Raw genomic sequence first — 14,615 nt, 5'->3', positions numbered from 1 at the left:
ATCTGCAATAATGTGGCACATATTAAAAGATACGCTTTTATTGTTTGCATCAATCACAAAGTCCCTAAATCTACATCTTCATTAATCTGACACCTTAAATAGTCAGAGGTCAAGATGACTTAAAAAAAACAAATAAGATAAAAAGACATTAAAAAAAAAGAAGGCTTCATGTGATAAGATTGTCTCCAGCAGGATTTCAAATGCTGCCATCTGGTGGTGTGACTTGCTAACTGCAAGAAGAGAAGTACGGCTCCTTTAGAAATGTGTTTTATGTGTTCTGATCTCATGATTTTAAAGTGCTTACCAGCTGCTCTTTGTTGTCTGTGGCTTTAAGCTGTAAAACAGGCAGAACATGTACGCTACATTTGTTTTTCCATCCTAGAATATTAACTCATACAGCGCATATTTACCTCTCGGAACGCCCGATTCCCCATCAGGACCACGGGACCTGTAGGTAATAAAGTTAAAATAGTAATGACTGCAATGTCGGACAAAAATAAACAATTTATTCTTTGTTTACCTTGACTTGTCACTCTTGGAACATACGCATTTCCTGCCTGTTAATGGAGGACAACCGGTTATAAAATTCACATAAGAGAAGAAAATATACATTTTAGTCAATTATGTGGAACTGCTTGTTCGTTATTATTATTATTTTGCTTATGTGTTGTGTTTCTTTAGTTAATACACCCATTTAGAAGCTTTTTAAAACAAAATCATATTCCTAAAGTGGCCACACAGCTAGGAGACCCGTGTTCGATTCCACCCTCGGCCATCTCTGTGTGGAGTTTGCATGTTCCGGTTTCCTCCCACATTCCAAAAACATGCTAGGTTAATTGGCGACTCCAAATTGTCCATAGGTATGAATGTGAGTGTACTTTTGGGGGCCGTACGGTGTTTGAGTGGTTGGTACGCAGGCCTCACAGCTTGAAGACCGGAGTTCAATTCCACCCTCAGCCACCTCTTTAGATCAAAGACAAATCATTTCACCTTATGTCGTTAAGATACTAGGCCATGGGTGTCCAAACTGTGTAGGACACGGGCTGCACGGTGGACTAGTGGTTTGCACGCAGGCCTCACAGCTTGAAGACTGGAGTGAAATTCCACCCTCAGCCACCTCTTTAGATCTAAGACAAATCATTTGACCTCCTTGTGCCGTTAAGATACTAGGCCATGGGTGTCCAAACTGTGTAGGACACGGGCTGCACGGTGGAAGTGGTTGGCATGGAGGCCTCACAGCTTGGAGACCCGAGTTCAATTCCACCCTCTGCCATCTCTGTGTGGAGTTTGCATGTTCTCCCCGTGCATGCGTGGGTTTTCTCCGGGTATTCCGGTTTCCTCCCACATTCCAAAAACATGCTAGGTTAATTAGCGACTCCAAATTGTCCATAGGTATGAATGTGAGTGTGAATGGTTGTTTGTCTATATGTGCCCTGTGATTGGCTGGCCACCAGTCCAGAGTGGACCTCGCCTCTCGCCTGAAGACAGCTGGGATAGAGCATAGAAGAGCATGTTAAAAAGGCAGCTCTCCTAATTTCATCCACTAGGAGGCGCCAGTGGTGTCTTTCACCCAACAGTAAACTTCCACACTCTGTCTGCTCTCTTTTACTTTATGATTTGTCAGTTTTGGCCTTTTTTTTTATGATGCTTTTCTATGCTGACCTCATTTGAGTAAAGCGAGATAGATGCTCTGACTTTCTTGTACTACATAAACCCAAAATAATAAACTTTGCATCTAAAAACTATTAACGACATGCTAATCCGGCAACAAAACCAGTTTTGCTTTGCATGCAGATTCAGAATGACAACGTTTGTCATAAGACTTGAAGATGGAAAATGTCTCAACAGGGCTCAACCTAATTTGACTCTTCATCTGTTTTGTGCAAATATAAAACAAAATAGACAAAAGTTTTGGGACATGAATCATTTTTAAGTTAGTAGTCTGCGGGGAAGACAACCCCCAAATCTTGGGGAGTCTTTTTTATGGACATTGATCTGTGCAGCAGGAACAGCAAAATACACAAATAGAAGAAAACTGTAAAAATGTGTCATGTTACATTCGGGGGTTTAGAGATTTACATGTAAAAACCTTTGACACAAATTTTGTGACGCTCTGTTTTACTGACGTCAATGAGCTGCAGACTGCCTGCACTCAGGAGCTATGTCTACAGAAGTCCTCGGGAGCGCTCGGGAGTGTGACCAATCACAGTAAACTGTGTGTGCCTGGAGGAGGACCGTGGGTGGGGTAAATTAAACAGGAAGCCCATGGAAACACTGCAAACAGAGGCGCAGACTATGGAAGATCTAGAAAGCTTTCTGTGTAATTTGTGTGCACCTGCTCTATAGGAGTCCACAACTAAATACAAAGGGTGAAAAATTTGTATAATTGGTCCGCTTTAAGTTTTTTTCGCCACCTGTTTGCCACCATTTTGTTTAGTTCGGGGAGGGGGCGGGCTAGTGTTAGTGATGAGATGCCACCACAATTGAAATAAATACGTTCCCACACTTTCATTTACATGATGTCAATTTACCCCAGTTTTTATTGGGCGGATATCTTAGGGATCTAAAAGCTTTTCTTCCTATTACTAGAAATGTAGGCATGACACATTTTTCCTTCCATCCGCCATTTTATATATTTCAGGTCATCTAACCATCAGCTATGTGACTGGAGGAAGCAGATCGGGTGCCTGGATGTGTTCGTCCCAGTGTGTCTCTTGTGTGTTGTGGTTGAATGTGCAGCCATGGAAGAGGAGTAAAAGGTGATAAGGAAGGGGGGGGGGGGGTGATCGCAGATATCGGCCTCCCTGTGTGGTGGCGCATGTGGTGAATACTCACTGACGATGAGGGCGATGCCCAGAAGAAACAGCACGACGGCGAAAACCAGGCCACCGATTCTCAGGGATTCATAATCTGAAATGATAGGAGGCAAAAGATAATTTTTTTATATATTTATATATATATTTTTTTTTTTGATGTATCTGATATTACAGACAGCTGGGCACAATTCCCACTTAATCATGAAATAGTATTTCTACAATGGAGATCATCATGTGAAGCACAAAAATTAGTTTTTTCTACATTTTAGCCACATTGAAACACCAATATAAACTGAATATTCACTCTTATTTCACAAAATAATCCTCAAAATGACACTTAAGTACATCATTTCCATAAATGCTGTTAATATGAATGCAAACCCAAAGGCCAAAACTAATAGCGCTTTAAAAATACCCATATTCTTGGAGTATTCTTGGAAGATAACTTCATCTGAGCTGCTTACTCACCATATTCAAAAGCGCTGTCATAGTCTGCTTGGGGAGAACAGGGACAGGAAAGAAATGTGATGCACTTTTATACACAGACTTGATTCTCGTGAAGGATCATTTTTCTGCTGAAACAATACGCACCTTTTTCGCCGTCCGCTGCTGCTACTGTGTGGCAAAAAGGACGGACATATCAACTGATGCATTGTTGAATATTCAATGTTTTATAGATTATGTGGAACATGACTGATTGAACATGATATGGTTAAACTCTGGGCCTTTTTTTCCCGTATCATTCATGGCCCGGTTTCTAGGGTACAGATCCAATTAATGCTGTAGTTATGTTATAAATATCGGTGTCAGTATCGGCTGATAACTTGAGCGTTAGCTAATATCAGACATCACTAAAACATGTGTGTGTTTCACAACAATCAGCTGCCAAATAATTTAATAACTCCTTATTTCTAAAATCACAAGTACTTAAACTTGCTGATATAGTTAATATATAGTTAAACAGCTAAAATAATACATAAGGCTAAAAATAACCAATTAGCTAAAAATGTCATCAATACTTCTCTACAAGAGAGGAGAAATATGATCTCAGGGAAGAAGTACATTTGAAACACTTCTATGCTAGGACTACGTTAAAAAGCCATAGCATTTCAGTATGTGGAATCAAACTATGGAATGGATTGAGTATTGACAGTTACTATGGTACCCATTATGTCATTGGATGGTCATATCACCTTGTACTTCAGTACATGCTAAAAAAATAAATACAAAAATTAAATAAATAATAATTCATAATAAAATAACATTTTATTATTAAATAATAAGAACTATTAATAATAAAAACAATGCAATAATAAATAATAAAATATTAAAAAAATAATATTTTATTATTATTATTAATTTTATTTCTTATTTTATGAATAAATAACATTTAAAATAATATTTTATTATTATTATTTAATTCACTAATCACTATATTGACAGTTACTATTGTACTCATTACGTCATTGTATGGTCATATCACCTTGTACTTCGGTAAGGGACAAAAAAAAAAAAAAAAAGAACCTTAAACTGTATTATAGAAAGCAGGAAGTGAACAAATGTAACAGTTGCCGATTGTAAAAGTACCAGATGGAGGGGTAGGATTTAATAAGCTTTGCTTCTTCCTACTCCTTTTGGACATGTGGAACTGTGAACTGATTATGTGATGCATTCAATTGTAATCTGATGCATGTTCAAATGAAATAAAACCATTACCATTACCAATAATTGACCATATCAGAATCAAAAGGCGAAGGAAACTTAAAAGATTAACTTGCCACACACTGAGCCTGTTATGCAATGGTCCACAAATAACTGAATCCTACATGTGTTATTGAAGAGTGATGAAGAAGACCATTCTCACCCAGAGCAGGGGTCACCCAGGAGATGAACGCCACAAACAGCACAACATCCATTGTAGCTGGTTAAAAGGAAAAATACATATATGTGTTAATTAGAATTGCACAATTGCACACAAACCATATTTATATTATAATGCACTGTGGTCATACACCACTAGGCTGGACTGTTCGTGCAAACCTTTTTCGGATGTGTAACAAAACAAAGACGATCATTAAACCCTGGCTGATACTTCCTGCGTGCAGTGGGGGAGGGTGTGCACAGCATGCCTTATTATCCAGGTAGGCAAAGTAACGTTTACACACCGACGGGGAGTCGCCACAGGTATTTAATAAAACTTGCGCTGCTTTTATCTGCCTGTTAAACAAGTGAAGCACAGATCTGAATGCATGAGAGCGGCGGAGGTGAAGAAGACGCGCGGAAATTAGCTTGCAGACAAAAATATCCAAAGATCCAAATCTCGGGTATCGTGTTGTCTCGTGATACCCCTGATTTTTAGTGTTACCTTGTGCATGTATGCCCTACTGATGAGGGTTAATCTGAACTGCTTCTGTAATAAGAGCATGATGCGACAATAAATGGGAGCTAAATGACAACTTTTTTTTCGATGTGCAACACTAAAAAAAGTAAATACAAATAAATACAGTAAAATCAAAGCAAATACAGGTCTACTTATGTGTAGTATTTTGGGTAATATGCCTGTAAAAAAAACTATAGGGGTGCTACTTCATGTCTGGAGGGCTCTAATAATGTTAAAACCCATATTTACAAAGTTATATTTGTTCTTACTAAGCAAATATTCCAATTGTAAATAAGGACTACTCCTTTGCAGAAATTCCATTAAAAGGCAGCTAGGAGACCAGGGTTCAATTCCACCCTCGGCCATCTCTGTGTGGAGTTTGCATGTTCTCCCCCCGTGCATGCGTGGGTTTTCTCCGGTTTCCTCCCACATTCCAAAAACATGCTAGGTTAATTGGCGACTCCAAATTGTCCATAGGTATGAATGTGAGTGTGAATGGTTGTTTGTCTATATGTGCCCTGTGATTGGCTGGGCACCATCAAGGGTGTACCCCGCCTCTCGCCCAAAGACAGCTGGGATAGGCTCCAGCACCGGTGCGACCCTTGTGAGGAAAAGTGGTAGAAAATGAATGAAAGAGTATTGATGCTGTACTTCAGTCACTAAGGAACTTAATGCAGACCTGTTGCCCTCCGAAAAATAAAACAGCGGTGTTCAAAGTGCAGTGCAGTCGGAGTAAATAGCCCGTCATATTATACGCATGCATAACGTGCATTATCCAGATAGGGCGACAGAATTAAAATCTCTATTATAGGCCAAATTTAACTGCATGTTTACTTTCTGATATATTGGTCGGAAAGTAGATTGGGATATTGGCAGAAAAAATAAAACTTGTGATGTCAACCCGGCCTGAGACCAACGCACTCCTGATTTTTTTTTTTTGCAGTCAAGACCTCCTGACTGAGGTTGTGCGGGGTCTATTTTAGGTACGTTGAATGTTAGTGCTCCAAGACTGCTGGTGTTCAGTTGCATTTGATATTTGGCAACAGTGTTTATGTCCTACTAGGACTCTTTTTAACAGTGCCACAAACAGTCATAACCTGCAGATGGAACAACAACATGGTTTGAGAACACATTTAGCTGGTAGTAAACAACAATGTAGCACAAGAACTAGCACACTTAAGCCATGGAATGCAATGTTGTGACCACTAGCTTGTGTAAGTAAGGAGAGCCAAGGCTTTCCTGCCTGGCACTAACCAAGCCTGAAGACCACTGAGGGTTCATGCATGACTGCTTTGGGGGTGTGAACATGGCACTGAAACTGACATTTTTTTTAATACGGGAGTGTGATTAACAACAAAAGGCTGTCAATCAAGTTAATTCAAACAAGCACGAGGGGACATATTTAAACAAAACATCATCTTGTTTGCCTTTTTGAATTGATGTAGAGGCTCAGTGGAGGGAGAATTTACAAAAAACTTACCTTGGATTTGAATAAATCAGCGGAGTAGCAATTTAGAAAGAAAAATAAAACAATTATTCGATGATGAAACCAACGTTACATGGAAAGAGGATTTTAAACCAGAGCCCTTTGTTTCCGGAGTACTTTCTCGTGAAATAACGCGAGATTTTTCTGGTTACACAGTAGCTAACTTTTGAACACGAGAACAAAAAATGAACCCGATTAAATAGCATACAGTACAACAGTACAAGACACAAGGAAATAGTTATAAAGTAATTAAACGGTCACGTTTCCATTGGGGGTCGGAAGCCGACCAAAAAAGGGTAGTCTCCCAAGAAAATACAATTGTTCACATTGTACGGTTGCCTAAAAGAACATATTTACCATCAAATGCAATCATTAGTACTGGTGACGATTTAGAACTTACCGCGTTGTTCCCTCCGCCCAACTCTTTACTCTCAAAAAGTTCTGTCAGTGGAAAAAGTCTGTGTGTGATGTTGAGCTAAAACAAAGTGAGAAAAGAGAGTTTAAATGTGAATGAAAATAAGAAGTTGCGAGCAGAACCCCTTCAGTGTTTGACTGCGTGTCTGTGGTCCAACTTAGGAATGAGGGAGGAGGGGCACGAGCTTATGGTGTGAAGTTACCGCCCGGACTGGACACTTCATTAGGTACAGCTGCACCATCTTTGGAGTATGAAAAAAAAATGTTCATATTTCATAGGCATGGCCAGAGAAGCATTCAATTAGCATGTTTAAAGGAGTTATCTAGATAATCAAAATATTAGGAAAATGCGAGTAAACACAGTGGTAGAAAACCACCACGTACCACACCAGGCATCCAGTTTTCAGATAGAGGTTTGTGCATTTGGAAATATGATCTGAAACATCTGTGACTATATGGGCATGCTGGGGTACAAGCTGTTAGCTGAACAAGCAGAGATGGACCAATCACAGCCGAGTGGGCGTGCCCGGTGGTGGCCTTTCGGTGAAATAAATTAAAAGACTGTTTTGGAAATCCATGGAAATACAGTTGGAATAAGTGCAGATTCTGGAAGATCTAGAAAGCTTTCAGTGGGAGTTATTGGGACGCATTTGCATGGAGGGCAATGATGCAACTCCACAATAGAAGAGATCATGTTTGATGCAGATGGATGAGTGGTTAACGTGCAGGCCACACAGCTAGGAGACCGGAGTTCGATTCCACCCACGGCCATCTGTGTGGAGTTTTCTTGGTTTTCTCCAAAAACTCCGGCTTCCTGGTTCCTGTACGAGGAAATTGTCCATAGGTATGAATGTGAGTGTGAATGGTTGTTTGACTATATGTGCCCTGTGATTGGTTCATTCATTCATTTTCTACCGCTCATCCTCACGACGTTCGCGGGGGGTGCTAGAGCCTATCCCAGCTGTCTTCGGACTGGACTGATCGCCAGCCAATCACAGGGCACATATAGACAAACAACCATTCACACTCACATTCATACCTATGGACAATTTGGAGTCGCTAATTAACCTAGCATGTTTTTGGAATGTGGGAGGAAACCGGAGTACCCGGAGAAAACCCACGGATGCACGGGGAGAACATGCAAACTCCACACAGAGATGGCTGAGGGTGGAATTGAACTCTGGTCACCTCGCTGTGAGGTCTGTGCGCTAACCACTAGACCACCGTGCAGCCTGTTAATACCAGTCTGTTGTTGCCCAAGTGTTGCCTCCTGGCTATCTTTTCAAGGTCTCTTCCACACCAAAGTGACACATTCCGTTCCTGTGGGATCAGCAAATATAGAGCGAGGTGGACAAAAACGTTCAATATGTCTCAGTATAGTCAAGTCAGGCCTATTGATTCTATTTATCTATATAAGCTGCATGATGTACTGGCAAATGAAATAACCAGCTTACTCTGGGTGGTTTGAAAAGTGGGAGGAGGAGGAGGTGGAGAGTCATTTCCCATGGCCTTCAGCGTCAGCAGTACTTGTACTAATAAAAAAAAAAAAAAAATCTACAAGACATTTTGTGCAGACATGATTGACAAGCGCTCTCATCTGTCTCTCATGGGGGGAGATTTATTTGTGGGTCGTTCACCTCCAGGGAATAGTTTCAGAAACTTTGCCTTTCATCTAACAAACTTGTGAGATTTTATTGACAGTTGTCCATACACACCGGCCTCAACATTGGGTTCAGTTTCAGCAAAGGTGACAATGTTAATATCCTCCACTAGATGGCGATGTTGGTCAAGAATGACTTGGCTTAAAAATGGCGTAGTGTATATTTAGAATCATGTGGACTTTGTCAACTGGGTTTAAACGTTGCCTACACATCCATCCATCTTCTGTGCCGCTTGTACTTATTAGGATCGCAGGGGTATGCTGGAGCCTATCCCAGTTGAGAGGTGGGGTACAACCCTGGACTGGTCGGCAGCCAATCACAGAGCACATAGACAACCATTCACACGGGTCTAGAACATGCATGTTTTTGGAATGTGGGAGGAAACTGGAGGAGTAGAAGATACAGACTCCTCAATGCCCAAGTTCTCCTGTCTGTGTGGCCAACATGCTAATCACTCAGCCACCATGCGGCTTGTTGCCTACACAGTTAATAGGATTTTGAACTTGAAGTTAATTAACTGTATTATTGCCACAGGAAATAAAAACAAATGAGTATTGTTTGACTTTTGAGGTGCCAATGTACTTCAAAACACAGCGAGGTACCAAAAAAAAAAAAAAAATGGGGGGGGGGGGGCGGTGTAAACCAAATCATAACACTGATGCTCACTATATTCTGTTGTGTTTATGTCCAACTGGGGCAAAAATGGACACCTTGTTCTAGAAGACGGAATTTAGGGCGAGGGCTTGATGTAATATTGCCCCCCAGATGAGTCTTAAACGTCCTTGGATGACAAGCAGTGATTGGATTCCAAGCTTGGTAGCTTCTGATGGCCGTGTGCCTGTCAGCCTCACCTGCTTTTTAATCAGTAATTACCATAGGGGATTTCTCTGGTATTTCTTAATTAAATTGGACCAAATGCAATTAAAAACCACACTGCCGTTCCTTTAAAAAAAGGGCTCTGTGGAGTCCCTGTTTAGTTCTCTCGGTTAAGGGCTTAAGCGGCTGAATGGTCATAGGCAAGTGTCCACAACAGTCCCATTGCTGGCTGATCTGCACTTGATTATTCTAGTGGTCAAATTAAGTTTTCCCTCGGCATAATAAAAAAGGGGCAAAAGTGAGTTCACAGAGGGAAACTTCGAAAAGATTAAGCGTCATAATCGTTACCTTTGTGACAAATGATTCAAAGCTTAATCCTGTTTGTGTCCTGCACGGACTTAAGGTATTTGTTCAATTTTGCTAGCTAAAGATAAAAGCTAAAACAAACACATCAGTCTCAACAAATACAGACAAAAGATACTTATACACGCACACACACAAAAAAGGACTAACGTGACAACTGACAGTTAAGGTGGAAACATCGGGTACGCATATGAGAGCTTGCTTTGCAACAACGGAAAAGCAGAATGTTCCAGAACAAACGAAAGCAGAAACACCATGAAAGAAGTGGTTCAAGCAAGGGCAGTGGCGAAAGCTGATTGGTCCAGGACTTCAGTCTCTTACACAATCTAGAGTGTATAAAAGCCTGGGCATGGAAAGGAAGGGTGCTTTTTTTGGCAGCTGCGCTGTAATAAGACACGCTTACTTGTAGGCATACAGGGACTGCAGTTAAGCCCGGACGTCTGTATAAGGTATTGTTGGGCTTTTTTGCAGTTGTGCTGTAATAAGACCCATTTACTTGCAGGCATACAGGGACTACAGATAAGCCCGGACGTCTGTATTAGGTCTTCTTGTGCTTTTCTGCAGCCGCGCTGTAAAAAGACCAGCTTACTTGTAGGCATACAGGGACTGCAGATAAGCCCGGGCATCTGTATTAGGTACTGTTCTGCTTTTTTGCAGCTGCGCTGTAATAAGACACGAATGCAGGCACTGCAGTTAAGCTCGGACGTCTGTATTAAGTATTGTTGTGCTTTTTTGCAGCTGCGCTGTAAAAAGACCCACTTACTTGTAGGCATACAGGGACTGCAGTTAAGCCCAGATGTCTGTATTAGGTATTGTTGTGCTTTTTTGCAGTGGCGCTGTAATAAGACCCACTTACTTGCAGGCATACAGAGACTGCAGATAAGCCTGGACGTCTGTATTAGGTACTGTTCTGCTTTTTTGCAGCTGCGCTCTATTAAGACCCACTTACTTGCAGGCGTACAGGGACTGCAGATACGCCCGGACGTCTGTATTAGGTCTTCTTATGCTTTTTTGCAGCTGCGCTGTAATAAGACCCGCTTACCTGTAGGCATACAGATACTGCAGATAAGTCCGGACATCTGTATTAGGTACTGTTCTGCTTTTTTGCAGCTGCGCTGTAATAAGACCCGCTTACTTGTAGGCATAAGGGACTGCAGATAAGCCCGGACGTCTGTATCAGTTATTGTTGTGCTTTTTTGCAGCTGCGCTGTAATAAGACACGCTTACTTGTAGGCATACAGATACTGCAGATAAGTCCGGACATCTGTATTAGGTACTGTTCTGCTTTTTTGCAGCTGTGCTGTAATAAGACATGCTTACTTGTAGGCATACAGGGACTGCAGATAAGCCCGGACATCTGTATTAGGTATTGTTGTCAGGAATAAAAAAACAATCTGGATATCATTCTATGATTTGGTACTTTAAGATTCCCTTATCCTCTATTCGAAACCCACTTAGAGTCCACGGGGGGGGACTTCTTTCTACAGGACCTTTAATGAATGTTATGTTGTGATGAATAAAGTGTACAGTCACTTTCAAGTCTGGCCAGCAACCAACATGCACGATCCCCGTGTCCAGCCCAGTTGAGAAAAATAAAATGTGTACACAACCACATAGGAAGCACAATGGAAAGCAGGCTTCACATTGACATCCCTTCAAAAGAGCTCACACACAAAGCAAACAGGCAAATAAAGGTGATACTCGTGCGAGGACGAAACCCATAATGCCAAGAGTACTTTGTATGAGCAGCCAGTTGGGCAGTATATAATACAGTATATACACAACGAGGGCTACAATTCACACTGATGAATATGAGACCTGGGACAGCCTGGGTTCTTAGTACACCACCATCATGCTCGTTGTTCTAATCCAAAAGACGACTCAGCATAGTGTTAAAGAACATAACATGATGGAGGAGGAATATTTAAGGGCTATTCAAAATGTATTATTCCCGCAGTCATTCAGAATCCATTATAATGCAAGTCTTACATAAACTAAATACGCCTGAATGAGAGGATTTAATATGCAATTAAGTATGAATGTAGCGTCGCAACGCAAGAATTACCACAAGAACAAGAGGCATTTTCATCCACTCAATTCAGTCAGACTGTGTTTTATTTAATGCTGTCGCATGTACCGTCCTCATTTATTCTCGCTACAAAATCAAAGTGTCAGTTTACAAATGCAACCTTTCTATCAAATCACTGGTTGTACTTACAGGGGCTTTACAGGTGGATCCGCTGCCTGGACATCTCAGGGTTGGGTCTGGTCACCTTGAGCTGCAGACACAACCAAGAGAAATGTTTCCATACTTGCGGACCATCTGAAGTCACAATGTGGCTCACCTGAGGGCACATGTGTGTGTGTTGTGATTTATGGGTTGGCAGTCATAACTCGCCCTCTTCTTGCTGGAAGGGCAAAAAAGGCCATGCGGCATTTGCGGCGTTGTTCACAGAGGTGCAGACCTCATCAGCCTGAAACATATGGATTGGCTTGTAATGCTAGCAACCGCTGGTAACAAAGCTAATAAAAAGGGAGGGAAAAAAGGCTCTTTTTGTTGGTCTTCTGGCTCTAGGAGATTATTGCTAGGTAGAAATGGGCATAGCATAGTCCCTATGGTGTACTAAAGTGGGGGCATGTAATGGTAAGGGTTTAATTTCATTTCAACATGCATCAGATTACAATTGAATGCATCCCATAATCAGTTCACAGTTCCACATGCCCAAAAGGAGTAGGAAGAAGCAAAGCTTATTAAATCCTACCCCTCCATCTGGTGCTTTTACAATCAGTAACTGTTACATTTGTTCACTTCCTGCTTTCCTAATATGTTTAAGGTTAATTTTTTTGTATGATCATACAATGACATAATGGATACCATTAGTAACTGACAAATTCTGAGATAAATAAAAAAATCTTATTTTACTTGTTCATTGACACATGAGTAACTTACATTTGTTCACTTCCTGCTTTCCGTCTGAATCAGAACGACATACTCGCTCACAGTGCAATGAAACAAAAACAGAACATCCTTAACAATTTAACACATTACACAACTCAGCACTAAACATAACTAATTGCCAAATGTCCGCAAGGCATGCTGGGTAGACCAGTGGTAACAACTATGAACAGTGAAACAGTGTACTCTCTGCCTCCTCGTTTACTTCAACATTCATTCATTCATTCATTTTCTACCGCTTATCCTCACGAGGGTCACGGGGGATGGTGGAGCCTATCCCAGCTGTCTTCGGGCGAGAGGCGGGGTACACCCTGGACTGGTGGCCAGCCAATCACAGGGCACATAGAGACAAAACCATTCACAGTCGCAATATTTTTTTAAATTAAATAATCATGGTAAATGTTCTTGTTGTGATATGACTTTATTTTCATTATATTATTTTTTGCTAACTTAATTTGACTAATAATTAGTAAAAAAAAACTTTAACCAAAAATTTAATAAATACATTTTTACCATAAAAATTTGTTATGGTAAAATTATGATTTTTTTTCCTTGTTAGAATCCGACATTTTGGTCTTCATTTATCTATTTATACAATAACAACTTTCTTCATGGACATTTTTTTTTCTTTTACTGTTATGACTTCATTCCCATATAACTTTTTTGCCAACCTAATTTTCCAAAAATGATTTTATTTTGACATACTGTAATGTTACTTTTAATAATCAATCTTTCTACTACTAAAATGACACTATTTTTACTCATAATCATAAGTTTATTATTATATGGACAATTTGGAGTCGCCAATTAACCTAGCATGTTTTTGGAATGTGGGAGGAAACCGGAGTACCCGGAGAAAACGTTGCATCATCACCTCTTTGTGCCTCTTGTGCAAAAAACCCAAACATAAAAGTATTTTAAATTATTTTTAGAAATAAATCTTTGGCCGCAAATGAGTTTAAAAGGTTTAAAAAAAGAATTGAGATGTTTGCCCAAACCAATCTAGCATTTGCAAAAAGATCAAATAATCCAACTAGCTGATTTCCATTGTACACACAAAACAAAAGAAACATTTTTAAAGAGAAATTGACTGAAAAAGCATATGATTTCAACATAGAGGAATATAATGGCGGGATTGCGGCCACTCTTTATACCCATTGTGAGAAATAGACCGCAGTCACTTGATTGCTTCTTGCCTAAAAGTCACTTGCTCAGACAATATAACCGCTGGATGAAAATATCAATAGCTATGCCTTTCCTGTGAAAAATAACATTTTTCCTGGGCTAAGTGAAAGCCTGGGGGAGTTATATTATTACACCCGTTTGACCCATTCAACTTAATGGTTTCAACTCAGTAGGGGTAGAAGGTAAATGCAATTTCCAATAAAAAACACAGTTCAATTTAGATGGCTATCCATTATGCGCTGCGCTCTTTTGAATTCTGCATGCTAAACATTTGGCTCCATTCACTCAAGCGCCTGGGATGAGAACGGAAGAGCGGCAGCGCTGACAACCTGATGAATCACTTCCAACTAAGCCATCATTTGGAAACATGTCTTGTTGGGTGAATTCAGAGAAGCCCCGCGGTGATTGATTACGTGAATTAATCCACCTCTTGTAATTGGAAATGGTTAACACAGGTCATTTCTCGGGGGGCCATTTCTTGGAATTTTGGTTAAACAAAACACTTATTTTAATAATATGTGACAAAATTATTAATTCA

At 40.4% G+C, this 14,615-nt stretch overlaps 2 protein-coding genes across 5 annotated transcripts in view; both read right to left on the bottom strand.

Annotated features, from left to right (window-relative positions):
* Nucleotides 1–24: 24 nt before the first annotated feature.
* On the bottom strand, nt 25–7,228 carry fxyd6l (FXYD domain containing ion transport regulator 6 like). 4 transcript variants are annotated; one of them, XM_058085664.2, is made up of 9 exons: nt 7,083–7,228; nt 4,681–4,737; nt 3,408–3,431; nt 3,285–3,308; nt 2,836–2,910; nt 521–557; nt 411–448; nt 305–334; nt 25–230 (listed from the first exon to the last, which is right to left on the bottom strand). In XM_058085664.2, the coding sequence occupies exons 2-8, from the start codon at nt 4,730–4,732 to the stop codon at nt 330–332; spliced, it is 255 nt and encodes an 84-aa protein (XP_057941647.1). In that variant the 5' UTR covers nt 4,733–4,737; nt 7,083–7,228; the 3' UTR covers nt 25–230; nt 305–329. The 4 variants fall into 4 exon arrangements, with proteins under 4 accessions (XP_057941647.1, XP_057941650.1, XP_057941651.1 ...); XM_058085667.2 differs by having other exon boundaries at nt 3,408–3,428; XM_058085668.2 differs by lacking the exon at nt 7,083–7,228 and adding an exon at nt 6,677–6,830 and having other exon boundaries at nt 3,408–3,428.
* The window catches only part of LOC144901994 (IgGFc-binding protein-like), a 17,125-nt gene continuing 9,606 nt past the window's right edge, over nt 7,097–14,615 (bottom strand). The window contains exons 14-17 of the mRNA XM_078798208.1: nt 12,282–12,410; nt 12,155–12,215; nt 10,886–10,978; nt 7,097–7,157 (exon numbers count right to left, since the gene is read on the bottom strand). The gene's annotated coding sequence lies outside the window, so the exon portion shown is untranslated. The remainder of the gene's footprint in view (nt 7,158–10,885; nt 10,979–12,154; nt 12,216–12,281; nt 12,411–14,615) is intronic.

Source organism: Doryrhamphus excisus, linkage group LG17 (genome assembly GCF_037039965.1).
Source record: "Doryrhamphus excisus strain RoL-2023G ecotype Guam linkage group LG17, RoL_Dexc_Guam_v1.1, whole genome shotgun sequence".
Taxonomy (NCBI): Eukaryota; Metazoa; Chordata; class Actinopteri; order Syngnathiformes; family Syngnathidae; genus Doryrhamphus; species Doryrhamphus excisus.
Note: the sequence above shows the minus strand (reverse complement) of the source record. Positions and strands in the feature narration are given on the sequence as shown.

What these genes read in the sequence shown, in the direction of transcription:
- fxyd6l (XM_058085664.2), bottom strand. Translation starts at nt 4,732, where the DNA reads ATGGATGTTGTGCTGTTTGTGGCGTTCATCTCCTGGGTGACCCCTGCT. An exon ending in AGCAGCGGACGGCGAAAAAG is followed by an intron (nt 3,309 to 3,407) that starts GTGCGTATTGTT and finishes CTCCCCAAGCAG; the next exon opens with ACTATGACAGCGCTTTTGAA. An exon ending in TGACAGCGCTTTTGAATATG is followed by an intron (nt 2,911 to 3,284) that starts GTGAGTAAGCAG and finishes CTATCATTTCAG; the next exon opens with ATTATGAATCCCTGAGAATC.